The sequence below is a fragment of the Syngnathus scovelli genome, chromosome 19 (genome assembly GCF_024217435.2).
Source record: "Syngnathus scovelli strain Florida chromosome 19, RoL_Ssco_1.2, whole genome shotgun sequence".
Lineage (NCBI taxonomy): Eukaryota > Metazoa > Chordata > Actinopteri > Syngnathiformes > Syngnathidae > Syngnathus > Syngnathus scovelli.
In genome coordinates this window covers 5,002,052-5,022,631 of record NC_090865.1, presented here as the reverse complement: position 1 = coordinate 5,022,631, position 20,580 = coordinate 5,002,052, and the positions used below count along the sequence as shown (strand labels likewise).

The following is a 20,580-nucleotide window of genomic DNA, read 5'->3' as shown; positions in this document are numbered from 1 at the left end:
AAAAAAACTCAATAAAATTTCATTACATTCGAAATGGCTAACATGGAGCCCAAACGGTCCAAAAACACTACATATAATTAATTGTGTCGCGATTTTGTAGAAATATTCACTTATGACCGTTTGGAGAAAAAACACTTTTAAAATATTTTTTAAATGACGTGTTAACTTCCGCATACGTATCCGGAAAAGGCGGGGCTATCTTCAAGCGGTTCCCCTCTGCGTTGTTCATTCAACATGGCAGCGGGACCAATTTCCGAAAGAAATCAAGGTAATTCAGTCAAGCCTTTGCAAGCTATTTGTAGTAAAGGATATTTTTACTACATGTGGTTTTTTGCAGCTGCTTTACGTCCATTGAGATGCTCTCCTCCGTTTGTTTCTATTGCGGTGCTATTGTAGCTAGCAAGCATGTGCTGTACCGTCGTCGTAACTCCACATTTAGATAATTCTTCAATTTTATCCGATGTGGTATCTGATAAATCTTTACATGCTGTTAATTACATTAGTTTGTAATATTCTTTGAGGCATCTTTTGGGGGTAAGTAAGTAAGATACGTGCTAACGGATGCAGTTAGCCTAGCGGGCTAGTTAGCTAACAGAGGGTCTTGGGAATGAAGTACGGCAAGAGAAAAAGCTCAATTCGGTCTCTTTTTTTGTGTGCAAAAACGTCTTGTTTGAAAAACTAAATTTTAATTTGCGCAAGTTAGGTTGGCAGCTTATTTAATTTTCTTTATGTAGGTTCTTCTGGCTTAGTTATGTGTTTACTTAATGCTTCTACCTTTTATGCAGTGGGTAGGTACACCGACGTTATATTAAATGAAATTGTATTTTTATAAATTTTACAGATGCCACAGTGTATGTGGGCGGGCTGGATGAGAAAGTATCCGAGCCATTATTATGGGAGCTTTTCCTGCAAGCCGGCCCTGTTGTCAACACACACATGCCAAAAGACAGGGTGACAGGCCAACACCAAGGTATGCACGAATATTGGAAAGAAAATGCGTGGATGCAACGAGTAATTACTGAGAACCTTGCATGAGTTGATTATCTCCTTCGGTTTAGGATATGGCTTCGTGGAGTTCCTGAGCGAAGAAGATGCAGATTACGCCATCAAAATCATGAACATGATCAAACTTTATGGCAAGCCCATCCGTGTCAACAAGGCATCAGCACACAACAAGAATCTGGACGTGGGCGCCAACATCTTCATCGGCAACCTGGACTCGGAAATCGACGAGAAGCTGCTCTACGACACCTTCAGCGCCTTCGGGGTGATCCTGCAGACACCCAAGATCATGCGTGACCCTGACACGGGCAACTCCAAGGGCTACGCCTTCATCAACTTTGCCAGTTTCGATGCGTCCGATGCCGCCATTGAGGCCATGAATGGCCAGTACCTGTGCAACCGGCCCATCACTGTCTCCTACGCCTTCAAGAAGGACTCCAAGGGTGAGCGACACGGGTCAGCCGCGGAGCGGCTGTTGGCCGCCCAGAACCCGCTTTCGCAGGCCGACCGGCCCCACCAGCTGTTCGCCGACGCGCCGCCTCCGCAGGCCATTCCGCCGCCCGTGTTGACAACATTGGGACACGCGGCCATGGGCATGCCGGGCGGGATGCCGCCTCCTGGCGTCTTTCCCCCAATGCCGCCGCCGGGCGCCATGTCGGGCATGCCGCACGGTATGGCGATGCATCACAGTCATCAGGCGCAGGTGGGCGGCCACCCTCCCGGACCGCCGCCCTTCCCGCACGGCTCCATGCATGGAGGTAAAGTCACCCTGAATTTCTTTTACATTTTTCATATTTAAATTAGTTCTGAATAATCGTTTGAAGTGGACTTTTCTCCTTTAACAGCAGTTTTTGTCCATTTGCATCCCTCAGGTCTGCCTCAGATGCCCATGCCCCCTCCAGCGCCTCCCGGCATGGTGCCCCCGCCTCCTGCTCCCCCTGGCTCCAGTCAAGCCCGTGCGCCGCTCCCTCCTGGCATGCCCCCGCCGCCCCCCATGGGCATGCCTTCCCGAGCTCCCTACGGACCTCCCATGGGTACGTCCAAAAACTACCCCTTCCTTGCTGCCATTATGTTTTTTCACATGTTGGCTTCCCTTCTGTCTCAGGTCACCCTATGCCGCCCGGTATGAGAGGACCTCCGCCCCCTCCCATGCCCCCACCGGGCTACGGCGCTGCCCCGCCTCGCCCTCCTCCCTTTGGGTTCCAGAGAGCACCACCGATGCCACCCAGGCCGCCAGTCCCACCACCTCGGGTTCCCATAAGGCCACCCATGCCAACATAATACTTCACAAATTGTTTCTTTCATCTACTTTCATTTCTCTCATTTTGTTAAAGAAAAAGAATCAAGTGCAGTTTGTAAGGTTTGATTGTTTTAATAGCTTTGTATTTTAGGTGGGTCACTGTACAGATGAAGACCCTTCTCAAATAAAACCTTTAGTACTATTCGTGTGTAATGCCACTTTATTTCAGACCGCGACCAATACGAGTCCTTGACTCTTGAGTACCCACCGATACCAAGTAAAACTCAAATAACTCTGAGTTAGAATTTTTTTGCAATTAACAAAAGAGCAGATTCAAACAGGCAAAAATACACATACATGTAACAATGGACTGTGTAACCGTGTGAATTGATGGTGGCCTGATGTGTTGAAATGCTTTGTCGCCCCCTCGTGGTGAGTATCTGAAGCATATTCTTAAACCATTGTAACTTCATAGCCTATGGAGTACCGTAAACTAGTATGCTTGTACTGCACACGTTCTTCTCAGCTGCGGGGCAATAATACACGTACACGTAAGTCACTGGACTGCATAATAATGAATAGATAGTGGACGGATAATTTGAAGTGCTCTGCTGCTCTCTCGTGGTGAATATCAGAAGCACATGTTTAAACTATTATAAATATAGCTGATGGAGTACCGCTTGTACTTTTATTTATATTTTTACTGTATATTATTTAAAGAATAGTTTTGACATCTGCTTGACGTAAGAGTAGCATACAAAACCGTAAATTGAAATGTGAGTAGAAAGTCGCTGGGAAAAAAAAAAAAGTCAAAATAGATACCGGGAAAATATCGTCAAGTAGTGTCGTGCAACACTGTGTTTGTATTTTTTAGGAGGGAGAGGGGGGGGGGGGGGGGGGATACTTCACAATGACTGCGTGTAGGCGTGGGCTCCTCTCATCATCATCATCATCATCACCACCAAAGCAGAAGCCTCCTCCTTCTTCCTCCTCCTCCTCCTCATCATCAGCACCACCACATCATCCTCTGAAGCCCAAGAGGCACGGTGAGTACTTAGCGGAAAAAAACGTCACGTTTTCACGTATTTACTCGGTTTTTGGACCTTGCTGCAACAGTCGCGTTTGGCGCAACAATTAACGCGTTTTTTTTTTTTTTTTTGTGAACGTGTGTTTGGGAGTGGGGGGGTGTACTGCGGGTCGTGACAAGCTTTCCAGTTGGGCGGATTTGCATTGATTCCACGCAATAAATCAGCTAATTGGCCTTCGGACGTGTTTTTTTTTTTTTCTCTCTCCCCGATTTGAGTGGCGTTGTGGTTGCCGTTTCTCTGTGCAACAGAGGCCTTTCCTTCTTTCCTTTCCTCCCCGCCTCCCTTGCTCTCCTCCCCATTATGAATGCACCGGAGGCTTTATTTGCACAATTGCACCTGCGAGAGAGAGGCCAATGCAAATAACAAGCGCACAATAATAGCAAGCGTGCGTGTAGTAAGGTTAGTCTTTTTTTTTTTCTCCCCGACGTGTACAAATGGAGGCGAGGCGATGCCATGCAATGCTGGTTTTCCTTGAATGGAGCACGAGGAAATCTGTGTAAAATGTCTTGGAAATGTTGTTTATTTGCTGGGTTGTGGTTTATAGGTGTAACATGTTACGATTTAATAGAAATAAAAAAAATATGATCATTTACATATCTTTTAAGTCTTGGCAGAGGTTGAAATGGCCCCATCAGGGGGAAAAAAAAAAGATTCATGTTGCCTTCAGGGACGGTCTGAAATCACAGTTTTATTTGCTACAACGTAATTCGTGAAACGTTCATTTTGAGTGCGTCCGTCTGTCGGTTTTTACTCCATCAATCTCTCCTCCATCCATACGTTTTTCACGAGATGCAGTCAAACAGTGTGCCCTCACAAAGATAAACTGTACAAATTTTTAATTGTCATATTTAAAAAAAATACATACACATCTATTGTTTTGCAATGTCCTTAGAGAGTTGTACTTTTGGGCACACTTAATATTTTGACTAAAGACCCTCACACCACCTGTCAGACCTCAAAAGGTAATGCTGGATGTTTTTGGGCTATTGTGCAAACATGACTGGGCCCCTTTTTGGTGTTTGTGCTATTTAAAAGAAAAAAAAAACAGAAAATGAAAGATATGATGATTATACACACGATTGGGCAGGCTTTGATGAACAATCAATTTCATGCCTGGCTTGTTTTTAGCGCCTCACTCCTGAGACGATTTGGCCACTCACTCTTTTTTTTTTTCCCCCATTATTTGTAGCACCCGGGAGGCCAGCATTGTTTATACGCCTCTGTGGTGTTAAAACCTGTTCAAATGTGGTGGGTGAGTCAGGAAAGAAATGAATACGATGCACAAGTGAATTCATCTTTTTTTTTTCAAGCTTAAGGGTTAGGGCTAAAATGTTTTTTGTTATTGCTCCGGCCAATGATTTTTTTTTTCTTTGGGGAGTCTTTACTGCATTGTGTTGTTCGCACTTAGACACTTCCAGTCACAACAGTGACTCAGCACTGACCTCCTGCGTGGCAAATAGACATTTGGAACCAAAGCGGGCTAGCACCATTTTAGTTTTTTGTAGCAAAGGCTGACCTAGCAAACTCTGCCCCCTATAGGTCAAAATTGCAACTAAGCATTGATTTCAACCAGAAAAGAAATGTTTTTTTTTTGTATGGCTCACTTCCAATCTTGCCATCCCTTCCAGTTGGTGAACTTTAGCCACCAAAGCCAAGCGTCCCCCACAAAATGGAGGACGGCTACCAGAACCGGACGGCCTTCATCAAAGGCGCCAAAGACATCGCCAAGGAAGTCAAGCGTCAGGCCTCCAAGAAGGTGGCCCGCAGCGTGGACCGCGTCAACGACGAGTACAGCCGCCGCTCCTACAGCCGCTTCGAGGAAGACGATGATGACGACTATCCGGCGCAGGACGGCGGCGGCGGCGGCTACTACCGCGGCGACAGCCAGGCAGCCAACGAAGACGATGAGGGCGGACACAGCGACTCCACAGAGGGTCACGACGAGGACGATGAGATCTACGAGGGCGAGTACCAGGGCATCCCCCGGGCTGAATCGGGCAAGGGCAGCCTGGCTGGCGGGCCCGGCTCGGTTCCTCAGCAGTTCCGGGACGTGGCGGCTTCCGAAGCGGAGAGGCGTAAAGACCAGGAGGAGCTGGCTCAGCAGTACGAGACCATCCTGCAGGAGTGCGGCCACGGAAAGTTCCAGTGGACCCTCTACTTTGTGCTGGGCTTGGCGCTCATGGCCGACGGCGTGGAGATCTTCGTGGTGGGCTTTGTCCTGCCCAGCGCCGAGAAGGACATGTGTCTGTCTGAGCCCAACAAGAGCATGTTGGGTACGCTTTCCCTGGATTGTGCAAGTGTACCTAATGTAGTGTCCGATGACGAGTCCAATAACCTTTGCTGTATGCTCCTCCTCAGGTCTGATTGTCTATTTCGGGATGATGGTGGGGGCGTTCCTGTGGGGCGCCTTGGCCGACCGGATCGGTCGCCGTCAGTCGCTTCTCATCTCGCTGTCCATCAACAGCATCTTCTCCTTCTTCTCATCCTTCGTGCAGGGATACAGCACCTTCCTCTTCTGCAGGCTCCTTTCAGGCGTCGGGTAAAAAAAACATATTTACTGTAAGTTGTCAAGAAAATGGTTGGTTGAAATTGCAATTGTCTCAGGATCGGAGGCTCCATTCCCATCGTCTTCTCCTACTACTCGGAGTTTCTATCCCAGGAGAAGCGAGGCGAGCACCTCAGCTGGCTCTGCATGTTCTGGATGATCGGCGGCATCTACGCCTCGGCCATGGCCTGGGCCATCATTCCGCATTACGGTGAGTGGCAAGATGTTTTGGGAAAAGAAAAGTGTCTATTTTGTGTATTCTCTCAGGATGGAGCTTCCAGATGGGTTCGGCCTACCAGTTCCACAGTTGGCGTGTTTTCGTGCTGGTGTGCGCTTTCCCCTCAGTCGCCGCCATCGCCGCTCTTAGTGCCATGCCAGAGAGTCCGCGTTTCTACTTGGAGGTCAGTCCGTCATTTGCTCAGTTAAAGCTGAGCAGCTAAGAACTCGGCTTTTATCTGGGACCAGAACGGCAAGCACGACGAAGGCTGGATGATCCTCAAGCAAGTCCATGACACCAACATGCGAGCTAAAGGACACCCGGAGAAAGTCTTTTCCGTGAGTGCATCACTATGGAACGTTTTTGATGTCATTTTTCCAATTGTTGTTCTTCACACACGTTCTTGAAACATTTTTTTTTCCTATCCAAGGTGACCACCATCAAGACAGTGAAGCAGATGGACGAGCTGGCGGAAGGCGGCACCGACACGCCTGTCTGGCAGCGCTACCGCCTCAAAATTATGAGCCTCTCCCAACAGGTGAGCTGAAAAAAAAACTGTATCGCCGGGATACGATCCACCAACGCTAACTGAAATTAGCATTGACGGCACAGATTGAAAAACCTCCAAACTGCTCCTTATGTCTACCATCTCGCCTTTCAATTGGCTAAAATCGAGCTTCCATTTTAAAGTTATAGCGCCACCTATTGTCTCGGCATGCATTTTACACCTTGTTTATTAATTGTTGATTTTGATTCCTGCAGATCCGCAATAACATCGTTGCCTGCTTCAGCCCGGAATACAAGCGGACCACTTTTATGCTCATGGCTGTTTGGTTCAGCATGTCCTTCAGGTAACCACTTTTGTGAGTCAAAATGTATTGATTGAGTGATTAAATAATTGATTTGTGGCAGCTACTACGGCCTGACCGTATGGTTCCCGGACATGATCAAGTACATCCAGAAGCAGGAATACGATTCGCGCACCAAGACCTTCAGCAAGGAACGTGTGGAGCACGTCACCTTCAACTTCACGTTGGAGAACCAGGTGCACCGCCAGGGCTACTACTTCAACGACAAGTGAGTGGCTTTTAACACATAGATCAAAAGTCTACACACCCCTGTTCAAATGCCAGATTTTTGAACTGAGACTTCTGCTCCTTTAGGTTCCTCAACCTAAAGATGAAATCAATGGTGTTTGAGGACTCCGTGTTTGAGGAGTGCTATTTTGAAGACATCACGTCCACGCACACGGTCTTCCGTAACTGCACCTTCATCGCCAGCTTGTTTTACAACACGGGTACGACACACAAACACGCAGGCTTTTGTAACCTCCGTTGTCACGGTTGTGTTGGCTGTCACTCTGGCGACAGTGTTGCCAAGCTGTTGCCACGGCGACACAGCTAGCCTTGCTAATGAATAGGTGAATTTACAAATATTGTGAGAAATTTCTTTTTTTTTTTTAATGGTTGGGAAACACAGTAAATTCCAGTGTGATGAATTAAACATTTTATGTGTGCTGTCAGATTTGTTCAAGTACAGGCTCGTGGATTCCAAATTGGTGAACAGCACCTTCCTACACAACAAGGAAGGCTGCATGTTGGATTTCAGCGACGACTTCAACAACGCCTACATGATCTACTTCGTCAACTTTCTAGGAACGCTGGCCGTTTTGCCCGGCAATATCGTGTCGGCTTTGCTCATGGACAAAATTGGCCGTTTGCGGATGCTGGGTAAGCGGAATGACACTAAAATCATCTCACAAAAAGGACTAGCTTCAGGCTAACATAGAATACAAAACACCATAGACAGGCTAACATAATTACCGTCAATGTAACTATAACGCTTCAAACAATCGCTTCAATATATTTTTTTTAATGCACGCAGCGGGGTCCAGCGTCATTTCGTGCATCAGCTGCTTCTTCCTGATGTTCGGCAACAGCGAGTCGGGCATGATCGCCCTCCTGTGTCTTTTCGGTGGGATTAGCATCGCCTCCTGGAACGCCCTGGATGTCATCACCGTTGAGCTGTACCCATCTGATAAAAGGTTACATCACTTCCTCTGTGATCAAGGACGACTAAACACTTTTTTGATCGTTGCATTTACATATTTGATGTTGCCTTCAGGACCACGGCGTTTGGATTCTTGAATGCTTTGTGCAAGCTGGCGGCTGTACTGGGCATCAGCATCTTCCAGTCCTTTGTCGGCATCACCAAAGCCATGCCTATTCTGTTTGCCGCCGGCGCACTGGCCGCAGGGAGCTTCCTCGCCACAAAGTTGCCCGAAACCCGGGGTCAGGTGCTGCAGTAGTAACCGATGGCATCAGCGAGGTGAGTGGGCCAGCACCCGGACGAGGCAGTGCGGGGCGGAGTGCCAGCGCCGCCTCTTACAAACACCGCATTGCCATTTTTTCGAAAGTCCCAGAATGCTCCTCAATGTGGATGACATCATCTTCTTTGGGGGGATTAGTTTCGACCTTAGGGGACTCCCCATTTGTTTTATGGTGCAGGTGAGTGTGTTGCATGTGTTATGAGTGAGTGAGGGAAAACTTGCGTCATTCCATAATTCTTTTTTAACTAGGAATTATAGCCGATTGGTTCTGATAAGCAGAATGTACAGAGAGTAGGCCGAGTTTACATAATTTAAAAAAAAAACACATCAGCACACCAACTCCGCTTTCATTCAGAATTTTAGAGCAGCTGATTTGCCTGAAACCATTACCTCAATCCAAAATGGCCGATTTTGCATCCCAATACATGTCACCAATTGACATGGAATTTGGCTGGTCATAACAAGACCCACAAAAATTCTCAAGGACCCTTGTCCGAATTTGAAAATTTTTGTCTGAAGCGGCCATTTTGAGGCAAATTCTTGCAACTAAATTCTTGAATGTCCTCACTTCTGTTCTGCTTATTTCTCATAGACGTTCATGCTAGTCATAAGCACAAACTGGGCCAAAAGAAGCATTACTGCATGAGTGATAAAAACATGAATAAGGCACAAAATATTTAATGTAAATTCAGAATTATAATTTCCCCGATGGTTAACATCCAGTTTGTGTGCGGACAATCAACGACTGAGGATTTAATTTTGTGTGGATCCGTGACATTTTCCCCGAAAGAAAAGTGTGTTTGTGTATGAGAACAGCGAGCTTTAAAGTAAAAACACTGAACAAAAGAACATCCAGTTCTGCTTAGATCGTCTAAAAATGTGCAAAAATAACCATCTATGTGCACATAAAATATTTGACCGTTAGCAATCCAGGCTAACGGTTTCATTTCCAAGCTAAGCTAACAATTTAAATTTGAAAATTTCCGGCCCTCAAAATCCCCTTACGTCCACTTTTGCAAGAAATAAGTTCATGTGCAAAAGTAATATTCCACAACTATATTTTGAGTTTCAGAGAGAGAAGAGGGGGAACTCCACCTCACATTATATGCTGTTTAATGTAGTAGACCCGGGTGCTCTTTTTGCAAGTAGATTTTTTTTTTGGGATGAATTTAGGGGAAAAAAAGAGGCTTAAAAAAATGGGCGACTCAATTCGCCGAATGACCGTGGCGCATGTTTGTATCGTGTTGTCTGACTTTTTGGGATGTCTTTTGTGTGCCGGCCGTTTGTGTCTTTAAAAACGCGACAAGTAGCGTTTTATTTCATTTGATATATTTTTTTCCCCATTATTCGCCGATGATTGCGATGACGTCGGTCTGTTGCTTGCAGTTATTGTTCTTGATCAAAGTGGGATTTTTTTTTTACATTGGTGAAACGTATGTTTTTGGAAAGTGGTGACTCTGCTCCTCCTTGACCTGGTTTATAGATTTTTATTTTATCAAATATATTATACGTTTTAAATATGTTTAATATTAAAAATATGTTTTCAATGTATGAAAATGTTTTAGGAAAATCTAAATACATTTTTATGTATTTAAAATTGTTTGAAAATATTGCCATTTATATTTTTTTTAGAAGATGTTTTATATATAAATATATTACAAATACATTTTAAGTTAATATGCAATATGTTTTAATTATAAAAAAAATATTCAAAATTAACTTGAAACGTGATTTAAATGTATACAAGTATCTCGGGAATATTTTAAACATCCCAAGTTTTGAATGTGTTTCCAGTACACATTTAAAATATATTTAAAATGTTTTAAATGTGTAAATTAAATATTGAAATGTTTTGAGTATATGATGAAAAACATGAAATATGAAACACACAAAATATTTGTATCTATTTAAAACATGTACACATTTGAAATATATTGCATTCAAAATACATTTAGATTTTTTTAATATGATTTAATGTAATTACATAAATATATTTAAAATATAAACAAATTGTCTAAAAGGATGCCAATGTCAGTGAATGCTGATAAACACCTGCCCGGGTCAACCATCTTAGGTTGGGGCAAAGTCTTTCCTGCTCACGTTCATCCAAAGAGTGCCCCCAAAAAGTTGATATTAAATATTGTGTAGAGTTCTAAATAAATATACATAAAGTACATATTGTACATGTAAAGTTATGCTATACATATCTATACATACCCTCAGTGGACACAATAACATTCCCAATGTCAGGAAATGAAGTGCGATTTTGTTACAGTTGGATGGTTTTTAGTTTGCCTTGTTTTCATGAACCAAAAGTACTCTAAGTGTGAGTTCCGTTCAAAGAATCAATGTACCGTATACAAAAAAAAGAAAAATATTGATGTTTGTATGTGCAAGTATGGAATTCGGGGAACTTTCAGGATAATAGTTTGGGGGGGAAAAAATACCTGTACGCAAATTTTATGGCGTGTTGTCTTTGTTTTGTAAATGCAAAATGAATTCTTGGTGATTTCAGTATTTGAATCTGAATAAATTGGTGATGCTGACGTGACAAGGTGAGGTCATTCTTTTGTGAATAGAGTATTTCTGTGCATGTGTTTTTTGTAAAAAACCAAACCACCTTCATATACAAATACTTTATTATTTTGAATTCTTAAAACAAGCTTAAATGTCATACAAAAAGATATGGTCACATGATCGGGAAGCAGGCGTGGAGTGCGATGCCGCACTGGTTCCGTTTGTTGCGAGCCATCTTGATGTAACCTTGGTCACCAAATTTCACACCCCAGCTACCACACAAAGTCAGAAAAAAAAGTTTAGCAGTCCAAAAATCAAAATTGATAAAAATCAGACCTGTTCTTGATCAGCCAGTAGTCTCTTCCTTTTTCCGTGCCGTATCCCACAGCTAGCACGCCATGGTTCACTTTATGGCTACATGCATGGTCCTCGTAGACTCCTAATGAACAGCCACACCCAAAAAAAAAAAAAGTTTTAAGTGAGGGCTCAGGAGACATTTAAGGTAACTCACCGTGGCGGTAGAAGTGGAAATGAGAGTGAGAAGAGTCAATGGCCACTGAGATGGGGCCCACGTTGGCGAGGGCCACCTTCAAGGCCTTTTCATCTCCTTTGGGGACGAACGAGTGACCCGAGCAGTTAGCAGCCCGATCCTGGGGCTTGTACATGCACTCTCCACGCTGACAAAGTAAATTAACACATTTTCAGCCCCAACCGCCACCAAGAGTTCTTTGACAAATGAGACTTAGGACCAGTTTCGTAGCAACTCCGCTCTCACCTTGGCCGTGTAAGGGTAGGCCCAGTCCGAGTCGATGCCGCCGTTCTTTTTGACGTAGTGGAAGGCATTGGTCATGAAGCCACCGTGGCAGCCATGGTTGCCAAAGTCCAGTGAGCAGTCCACTAGGTTCTGGGGGCTCAGTGACACTAGTTTACCCGTTTTCTTCTTCAGCTGGCCCTCCAAAGCCCCCACGGCGCTGAAGGCCCAGCAGGAGCCGCAATGACCCTGCCCACAAATTGATATTAGGAAAATAATCTAATAATGCAATTGCTACAGAGGCATTCTGTTTAGTTACCACAAGGGGACAGCAAAATACAGGCTCATAAAGCACCAACACCATGCATAATCATCATAAATTGAAATCACAATTTTTCATTGAGCAGATGTTTCACCTGCGTTTTGACTTCAGTCACCAAGCCATGCTTCCTCCAGTCCACCGACGACGGCACGCTTTGCACCCAATTAAAATTGAGTTGGATCCTCTCCAGGTCAGACGGCACCACCATACCAGTGAATGTGCCGCTCACCTCCTCTTTGGTCTAGAAACACACAAAATCATATCTTGACATCAACTTTGCCCCATTATTGAAACAGTTTATAAAAAAACTAATTGGAAATCTTGTTACCAGGTCTCCCAGGTGGTTCATGGCCAGCTCATAGGCGTGCAGGCCGAGGGTGGCTTCCAGGTTGTGGACGTTAATCATCTGCAGGTTCTCTTCCCAGATCCGCCTCCGACCTGTCTCCTCCACCTTGACACGCCAAAACAAAAACCTTATTGAGCAGCAACAGGAGTCCAACATGCAAAGTTAAGTATGTGACAAGAACTTCTAACCTGATGCGAGTAAGCTTTATTGTGGGCCTTCTTCCACAGCTCCCAGTGTCCATCCAGAGCCGGGCTGAAGTTGGACCCCGCTACTCCCCACAGGATGACGAAGAGCAGGCTTCGGAACATGGCGGGTCGAGTTAGAAGCTGACCGGAGGAGGAGGTGGTGATAAGCAGGTATGCACAGGAAGTGCAAACGCTCCTTTTTATTCAGTTGGCTGCATGCTGAACACCTGCAGACAATTAGGCTGATGACATCATTGTCACAAATATATTTTTTTTACTTTTGATAATTTTAATTGAAGATTTTCTATGTTGTAAAATATTTTAAATATTTTTACAAAGCAATTTTTTTTTTCTATAAAAAATTGTGGTATTATGCACTTAATTTAAATGAAGGGGTTGCATTTAGTTTCAAAGCATGGACAATGGGTGGCAGTAGAGTGCCAAGAATGTGCTTGAGCCACCTTTTAGAAAAAGAAAAAATGTTGAGACATCTTTGAAAAATAAAAGTTTTGAAAATAGGCTAAAAAGGACTCATTCAGATTTTTCTGAAGTGATGAATTTGCCAGTTTTTGTAAGATACTAAAACACAGTAAATTAAGCCTGCTAATCATACAATAAAAAAAATATTTCTAAAAATATCTACAAATTAATATAGTGCAATTATTTAGTAAATCCCATAAGACAATAAATAAATAAAACAAATCATAGCACAACTAAACATACATACAGTATAATAAGATATTACCAAAAATATAAATTAATAATAAATAAATAGTATATCAAACCACTAAAATAAATAAACTTATAAGGTATAATTCTAAAAGATAAATACAATGCATAAAGGCCAATGAGTGTGTGTGTGTGTGTGTGGTGGTGGGGTGGGGGGAGACTGATAAAGAAAAAGGCCGAACCGAGCAATGTGCTACCTTTACTATCACCTGGAAAAAGCAGATTCCAAAGCAAATAAACGTGGTTTAGGAGGTCCGGGGGCGTCTGCTGCCGCATCCACGAGAGCAGCAACTGCGTCCTCGGCCCTTTCCCAGCCTCGCTGGCTCCCCCTGCAACAAAGGAGCAGACGGTGATTGGGCCCCCATCCTTTTGTCTGTGTCGGCATGGGGCCGCGCTTAAAACACTTGCGGTCACCCGGGGGTTCCCGCCGGGGACCCTCCCCTCCTGACAGCTCCTTCACCTTCGTGCCGTGACCGCCGAGGCGGCACCAGAAAGTACTGAATTGTAGAAATGGCCTCCGGCATAGATGTTGGTCACCTCCCAGGTGCCTGTCAAACGTTCGGATCTCGTATTTTGATCTTTGACCACGCACGTTTTGACACGTTTACCATGTGCTAAGACGAGATAAGCCATCTATCCAAACATCTCTCCACAGTTCTGTTGATAACGCTCAAAAAAATTTCGGGAAAAGCCCACTAGAACAACTGAACTTTATTTAGTGTCAGTCAAAAGCATTTCAATTGGTGAGTTTGAATGTAATTGGCTAATTACAGACACAGTTATAAGAGGGTGTGCACACTTGTGCAACCACTTGTTTATTTGTACTTGTGTCTCAACTCTGCCTCGACTTGGCAGAGTGTGAGTGGCTGCTTGAAAGGAAAAAGGAAGCGGTGTGAGGAGCCAGTCCAAGATGAAGGGGCAGTAGAAGAAAAGGGGCAATTACTTCTCCTTTCTTATGGAAATGCTAATAAAGTGGGGACGCGGGGTCCCTCGGGTGGGCTTGGGGCGGGGGGGAGCAATAGAGGGCCGCGGGCAGGTTGAGCGTCACCGTGTAAACTGCTTCCTGTTAGAGGAGGCCATTGAAGGCCGTGACTTTTACTGACTAACAAGCCATCTCCAGGCCTCCACTACAAAGAGGTGGTCTTGCATCAAAGCCGCGTCTGCAGAGAACGTTGCATCGTCCCCATCACCTTTTCCCGGGATGGACATAGTATCAAGTAAATCAAAATTTTAAACCCTAGATAATAATTAGTCAAAAATTAGTCCTCGCTCTGAAGGCAATATTAAATTTTTTGCAGAATTTTCATTTACGTGGAATAAATTTCCGTGATTGGTTAACGTGCTTACCAAATTTGTTTGACTCACTTGATGCACACATTGCGTGTACTTGAACACAACGGGGGCAATACATAGGTGGGGATGGTGAAAGGGGGCGGGGCAAGGCAGATGGGGAACTTGGGGGCCGATGTATCTATTGTCTTTTAATGAGAGCCTTTGATGTGCCCCCACTGTTTGCTGTTTGTACACCTGGGACCCTGTGCCTGCGTTCACGTTGGCTAGGGGGGGCAAGGGGGATCACTCGCCATATTCCAGGTAACACTTTTCAATCAGCTGGCGTGGGAAGGCAGTAAAAGCAGGCCGGCCCCCTTTTGTTTACCTCCTCCGCTTTACGGTGCGCCGTGCGGCCCGCCCCGCCCTCATCCACAAACATCCCAAATTCTCTTTGCTACGCCCCTGGCAGACACTGGCTGCCCCTATGCCCCCCCTCCCTTTTGCATCACGAAATTTGCCATTTTGGCCGAAGTCTTTTTTGGCTTTTCAATGTGTGGAGATTAGGTGAAATTGCAGGAACAGGGTCTCCCAATTACAGCTCATTGTCTGCATGAGCGGAGGCGCCGGCGTGTTGCGTGACCTTCTCATTTTAATTGTACATTTGCAGAGGTGAGGAAGTGCCGCTGGAGGTGGCGGCTCTCAAGTCGCACGTCCTCTCAGTAAATAACCTCGGCCGCCCGCCAGCGCCTTCATCATCTCGTGCTTTAACACTTACTGTTTGTCAGTGCAAAGTGGCCTTTTGATCCTAACCCACTCACCCCTCCCCTCCCCAACCAATACAACCACACCACTCCCACTGGTGAGATGATATAAAAGTGCAGTCGTGATTAATATCTGCTAATATTTGCCTATGTCTTCTTGGACCATCGCGTCATGCGGGCCCCCGAAGTGTGAGCTCATGGCTGCAGATGTGTGCGCACACAGCTGGGGGGGGGCAGTAAGGGGTGGTGGGGGGGTTAACTGTGTGTTTTCTCACACACTGGTGTCTGCTGACTTCAGCTGCTCATATTTACATCAGGCAACAGTAACAGGGGGAATAACAGAGGGCAAAACACACCTACAAATGTGGCACAAAAATATATCGACTTTAATCGAACTTTGCATGTTGATCCGATAATACAGTGATTAAAAAATATTCGTCTCTCCAGTGATGACCTAAATGTTTAAAATTCAAAAATAGCTGTTATGCAAGCCTGAGTTGTATGAGGTTTTATTCATACAAATTATATATCTGATATAGTTTGTATTATTCTATTTTCTTATATATTTGTAAAATATTTTTACCTTTAATTTAAGTCAATTGTCTTTGTTGCTTGATAGTGTTTTCAATATTGTATACACTGTATCAATTTGATTCCTGTGTCAATAATAATTCAAATTGCTCCTCAGTACTTTGTACATTAGACTTTTTCCTCAGCAGTCCAAAAAAAAGCCGAAGCCGACGTCATTAGCATGCCAAAGGTCCCGAGGGTCCCACCGCGGGGACCCGAGATGGGGGCCGGCATTGGGTGGCGGGGGGCTAATTACTGACCCCACTAATTCTTTTTATCCCTTTCAAAGGGGCTGGCTGATAAGAAGAGTTAAGTTTAGATTTCCTGAACTTGAAGTGGAAACGCAAAAGTGACAGACGAAAGCTCGGGGTGGGGGACTCAATCCACATTACTGTGTGTGTTTTGAGGATGTGAGCAGTGTTTCCTTCTCTGCTTTTTACCCCCCCACCCCCTTACAGTCATAGTAAACAAAAATCTAATTAAAAAAACCAAGGGTTGCTTCAGTTCTTAAAAATATTAGCTACGGCCCTGGAAGGGTTCAACATTGAACAAAACGCCGTTCTAAACTGAGTTGTGTTTTGCGGGGCCGACGTCTTTTGTAGCCGCGGAGTGTTTTTGTACCCGTTGTCCATCTTGAGGGTCCTGACTCATCCCGCTGATTTATTTAGGCCGGCCGGCGGAGTGTTCTGGAAAATATGCATGCTTATGAGTGTCTCTTTGTCAAGCACCAGACCTCTGCAATATTTCGCACCCAGGTGACACTGCTGCTGCCGCTTGCCCGAAGAGCCGCCATTCCGCAAGGCTTAACCCTCCAGTCTCTAGAAATGTGAAGGGAAAACCTCCAGGTAGCTTTTCACTTAAGTAGACAACTTTTTGAGGGAGGTGATCCTACTTCCAGGTGTGTAGAGAAAACAGGTAACAGTTGATGGGAACTTTTTGGAGGTGGGGCGGGGGGGTTGGGTTGCCATGGCAATATGTGACTCAGCCTTGATGTATATTGCTAGCTTCCGGAAAGTGTGCGTACGTGTGTGTTCCGATGATAGTCGAACACGTCCTTCCTGTCATGTCGCCAAAATAAAAAACAAGCTCACAGAGTGGAGGAGTTGAGGGGTTTTTGAAGCGGGGGCATGGGGGTACGGGATGCAAAGGTGTGAGAGGTCCCCTTTATATTTACGGCCTCCGTAGAAGTGGAGGAAGTGGTGCAGTAAAGCGGCAGTCGTGCTCCACAGCCCCCTCAACTCAATTCCAAGTACATGATAGTGGAAGTCGCAGGCAGGAAGACGACCATTGAAACACGACATGACTCACTAAGATGGGAAAATATAGAGTTGGTGCCTTGACTAGGATTTTTGTTTTTGTTTTTTTGTCTTTGGAATGAAATGGCATTTCAAACCGTCACAATATTTTGATTATTTTTTTCCATAAAAAAATAACACTGCACAGAAACAAAAAATGTAATATAGAGAATTTAAACAACTCAAGTGGGAAGTCTAATTATTATACATTGATTCCATTCAGATTTTTTAAATGAGAATTTGAAACTATTTTGCGGTGACGAAATAATATCTAATATTGCATATGAGCGTGAGTGAGGCAGGATGCACACATATAGACCCATTATGCAAATACAGGCATCACTTGCAGGCCATGCAGGCCCAAACACTAATAGCCCAGCTCAGTAAACGCACCCCCCCCCCCCCCCCCTTTGGCCTCCTTACTTTTCTCCCTTGTGGATTTGAGACAACAAAAGATTAGCACTATTTGCAAATATACAACCGAGTTCAAAGGCAACACTCTCTCGGCTCGCTTCCTTTCCCTTTGTCTCAAGTGTCGGCCGTGCTTGCGCACTAAATAATACAAGACCCTCGCACTCATTTCTGCTGTGAAACTTAACCCCGTGCGTAAAATACGCGTATTTCTTAAAGGACCTCGCTATGCGCTATTATGAAACTAAATTGGGAAAATGTGGCGGTGTATAGATGTTTTTTGGGATTGTCGGGAGGCCGAGGTAGACGCGCCTTAGACCACGCCCCCAGCCCCTCCCATACGGTCCCGGGGGCCCTTAAAATCATGAGGCCTTGCGCGTGTGTTCAGTCAGTACGCAGAAGCTTTGCTGGGATCCGTTTGAGTGTGTGTGTATGAGTGTGTGTCGTTCAAGCGGAAATATGAGCGCTTCTTCATCGTCGTCCTCGAACCCGGACCAGCGGCTGGAGCACCTCCTGAGCGCCGTGGAGAGCGAGTTCCAGAAGGGTAGCGAGAAGGGCGACGCGTCCGAGAGGGATATTAAACTGTCGCTGGAGGACGCCGACTTGTGGAACAAGTTCAAGGAGTTGACCAACGAGATGATTGTGACCAAAACGGGACGGTAGGGACGATTTTTGCCTGCGGTTTTTACGCACATTTTACGCACGGTCATTGAGCGGGGGAATCACGCTTAATTTAATTTATTTCGATATTCACACGACCTTAAAAAGCAAATTTGCTTTTCAAAAAACAAACTTTATGGTTTCCCCGCAGGCGCATGTTCCCGGTGCTCAGGGCCAGTGTGAGCGGCCTTGACCCAAACGCCATGTACTCGGTGTTGCTGGACTTCGTGGCGGCAGACAACAACCGCTGGAAGTACGTAAACGGCGAGTGGGTGCCTGGCGGTAAACCGGAGCCGCAGAGCCCCAGTTGCGTGTACATCCACCCGGACTCGCCCAACTTCGGCGCGCACTGGATGAAGGCGCCCGTGTCTTTCAGCAAAGTCAAGCTGTCAAACAAGCTCAACGGCGGGGGACAGGTAAGCAGGGGACCGAGAAGAAAAATGAGGGATTCATGGGAATGGTTGTGATCCAAACACTTGATTTTTGCAGATTATGCTCAACTCCTTACACAAATATGAGCCCAGAATACACATCGTAAAGGTGGGAGGCATCCAGAAGATGATCAGCAGCCAGTCTTTCCCAGAGACACAGTTCATCGCTGTCACCGCTTACCAGAATGAAGAGGTTTGGGAGTAGTAAAAAGCATCATTAAAAATGTTGGAAATGAAAAATGCTTACCAGAAACAAAAATATTTGATAGATTACAGCCCTGAAGATAAAGCACAACCCCTTCGCCAAGGCCTTCCTGGATGCCAAAGAAAGGTAGGACCTGAAGAAATGTGTCTCTAAAATATTCAAGTCACTTAAGTCGTCTTAAATCCATCTCCACTTACAACATACAGCAATATATTTTTTCCACTAGGTGGCAGAAGAGATTAAGTTTGCATCTACATGTTGCTATACATACAACAGAATAATAGCTTTGTGTTCAACGCAACAAACCCAGTTTTTCCTAGCTCTACTTTCATTGGCCTGTGTGAACCACTATACGTTCAAACCAAATTGTCTTCTGTATTCTAGGAGTGATCACAAGGACATGCCCGACCACAGCATGGACAGCCAGCAGTCAGGCTATTCCCAACGTGAGTCTCCTGAATCCAAAACTCTAAAAAACAACACAAATAGTTAATGTATTTAATCCGACAGTGGGAGGTTGGTTCCTGCCGGGCCAGAGTCCCATCTGCCCCAGCAGCAGCCCGCCGCAGTTCAGCGGTACGGCAGGCCACTCGTCAGGCTCCTACTGCGAGCGCTACTCGAGCCTGAGGAGCCACCGGGCCAGCCCGTACCCCAGCCACTACCCCCACCGCACCTCCAGTACCAGTAAGATCCTGAGCACTTTCCTTCTTCTATTGAAAATCCAAGATGGATGGATCAGGTTTTGCATCTTTCTCCACACAGACAACTACATGGACAACACCTCTGGTACCTTGGCCCCAACCCACGACAGCTGGTCCGCCCTCCAGATCCCAAACTCCACGGGTATGGGTACCCTGTCCCACACCACCAACTCCACGTCCAACTCTAGGTGAGCGCAAACCCACCACAAATTTTTTAAAAAATTTCCTGAGTTGACCAATTTTTTTTACAATGCATTTTTTTGGGGGGGAATGAAAGATCACATCAAAATGACCCCTGCATTTCTGCTTATTTAGTCAGTACCCCAGTTTGTGGTCCGTGGCGGGCACCACTCTCACCCCATCGGGTTCAGCGTCGGGCTCCATCCCAGGCGGTTTGACCTCACAGTTCCTGAGGGGATCCTCCTACACGGGCCTGACGTCCTCGCTGCCAGTCTCGTCGCCGTCCTCCATGTACGACCCAGGGCTGGGCGAGGTGGGCGTCGGGGTGGGTGACGCGCAGTTCGAGAGCTCCATCGCCCGGCTGACGGCTTCGTGGACGCCCGTGGCACAAAGCTACTGAAGAGGGTCCCGTTGTTTTTTTCCCACTAACATCCAAGTGTATATCTTTGTACATAGACTAAATTAACTCGCCGTGATGTGTAAACGTGCCTTTTTGGATTTAAGTGCCTTCCTTGCGAGGGGTAGCATGTCTTCCCCCTGCACATGTACATAATTATTTGTATTTGAACTCACTGTGAGTTGTTATTTATGTCATTAAATAATAAATTAAAAACAGTTTACTCCAAAATGCCTTTCATTGTATTTTTAATAGCAATTCCAAACAGTCAGTTGCCATGAGATCTCTGAAACGGAAAGAGCCTGCATTTAGTCTTAATATTATGCAAACACTGTAGCTTTAAAAAGTGTCCTTTTTATTTAGATTTACAAAAAGAAATGGCTGAAAATTTAAAGATATGAATATTGAGTTGAAACAATATGAATT

General features: G+C 45.3%; 4 protein-coding genes across 4 annotated transcripts; 3 read left to right on the top strand and 1 right to left on the bottom strand.

Annotated features, from left to right (window-relative positions):
- The first annotated feature begins 158 nt into the window (after positions 1 to 158).
- On the top strand, positions 159 to 2,444 carry sf3b4 (splicing factor 3b, subunit 4). The gene is made up of 5 exons (XM_049751494.1): positions 159 to 268; positions 842 to 970; positions 1,059 to 1,760; positions 1,875 to 2,036; positions 2,108 to 2,444. Exons 1-5 carry the CDS (start codon positions 235 to 237, stop codon positions 2,281 to 2,283), a joined length of 1,203 nt encoding a protein of 400 aa, XP_049607451.1. The 5' UTR covers positions 159 to 234; the 3' UTR covers positions 2,284 to 2,444.
- Positions 2,445 to 3,182: 738 nt separating this feature from the next.
- On the top strand, positions 3,183 to 10,975 carry LOC125987202 (synaptic vesicle glycoprotein 2A). Its single transcript, XM_049751411.2, has 13 exons — positions 3,183 to 3,288; positions 4,959 to 5,603; positions 5,689 to 5,869; positions 5,935 to 6,086; positions 6,143 to 6,276; positions 6,341 to 6,430; positions 6,523 to 6,630; positions 6,855 to 6,943; positions 7,005 to 7,169; positions 7,256 to 7,389; positions 7,616 to 7,822; positions 7,977 to 8,136; positions 8,217 to 10,975. Exons 2-13 carry the CDS (start codon positions 5,000 to 5,002, stop codon positions 8,398 to 8,400), a joined length of 2,208 nt encoding a protein of 735 aa, XP_049607368.1. The 5' UTR covers positions 3,183 to 3,288; positions 4,959 to 4,999; the 3' UTR covers positions 8,401 to 10,975.
- A 67-nt stretch (positions 10,976 to 11,042) lies between these two features.
- LOC125987263 (cathepsin K-like) lies at positions 11,043 to 12,733 on the bottom strand. The gene is made up of 7 exons (XM_049751554.2): positions 12,546 to 12,733; positions 12,340 to 12,462; positions 12,106 to 12,252; positions 11,714 to 11,938; positions 11,450 to 11,615; positions 11,275 to 11,377; positions 11,043 to 11,210 (listed from the first exon to the last, which is right to left on the bottom strand). The coding sequence occupies exons 1-7, from the start codon at positions 12,663 to 12,665 to the stop codon at positions 11,111 to 11,113; spliced, it is 984 nt and encodes a 327-aa protein (XP_049607511.1). The 5' UTR covers positions 12,666 to 12,733; the 3' UTR covers positions 11,043 to 11,110.
- A 5,247-nt stretch (positions 12,734 to 17,980) lies between these two features.
- tbxta (T-box transcription factor Ta) lies at positions 17,981 to 20,372 on the top strand. Its single transcript, XM_049751482.1, has 8 exons — positions 17,981 to 18,239; positions 18,392 to 18,656; positions 18,730 to 18,864; positions 18,941 to 19,002; positions 19,261 to 19,322; positions 19,387 to 19,560; positions 19,639 to 19,765; positions 19,893 to 20,372. The coding sequence occupies exons 1-8, from the start codon at positions 18,013 to 18,015 to the stop codon at positions 20,155 to 20,157; spliced, it is 1,317 nt and encodes a 438-aa protein (XP_049607439.1). The 5' UTR covers positions 17,981 to 18,012; the 3' UTR covers positions 20,158 to 20,372.
- Positions 20,373 to 20,580: the final 208 nt, after the last annotated feature.

Bases quoted from the DNA above. Each gene is read 5' to 3' on its own strand.
- sf3b4 (XM_049751494.1), top strand. From the start codon at position 235: ATGGCAGCGGGACCAATTTCCGAAAGAAATCAAG. The intron at 269-841 runs GTAATTCAGTCA...TAAATTTTACAG, and splicing joins AATTTCCGAAAGAAATCAAG to ATGCCACAGTGTATGTGGGC. The intron at 1,761-1,874 runs GTAAAGTCACCC...TGCATCCCTCAG, and splicing joins GCACGGCTCCATGCATGGAG to GTCTGCCTCAGATGCCCATG.
- LOC125987202 (XM_049751411.2), top strand. From the start codon at position 5,000: ATGGAGGACGGCTACCAGAACCGGACGGCCTTCATCAAAGGCGCCAAA. The intron at 5,604-5,688 runs GTACGCTTTCCC...GCTCCTCCTCAG, and splicing joins GCCCAACAAGAGCATGTTGG to GTCTGATTGTCTATTTCGGG. The intron at 6,087-6,142 runs GTGAGTGGCAAG...GTATTCTCTCAG, and splicing joins GGCCATCATTCCGCATTACG to GATGGAGCTTCCAGATGGGT.
- LOC125987263 (XM_049751554.2), bottom strand. From the start codon at position 12,665: ATGTTCCGAAGCCTGCTCTTCGTCATCCTGTGGGGAGTAGCGGGGTCC. The intron at 11,939-12,105 runs GTGAAACATCTG...ATTTGTGGGCAG, and splicing joins TGACTGAAGTCAAAACGCAG to GGTCATTGCGGCTCCTGCTG. The intron at 11,616-11,713 runs GTGAGAGCGGAG...TTACTTTGTCAG, and splicing joins CCTACCCTTACACGGCCAAG to CGTGGAGAGTGCATGTACAA.
- tbxta (XM_049751482.1), top strand. From the start codon at position 18,013: ATGAGTGTGTGTCGTTCAAGCGGAAATATGAGCGCTTCTTCATCGTCG. The intron at 19,003-19,260 runs GTAGGACCTGAA...TCTGTATTCTAG, and splicing joins TTCCTGGATGCCAAAGAAAG to GAGTGATCACAAGGACATGC. The intron at 19,561-19,638 runs GTAAGATCCTGA...TTCTCCACACAG, and splicing joins CCACCGCACCTCCAGTACCA to ACAACTACATGGACAACACC.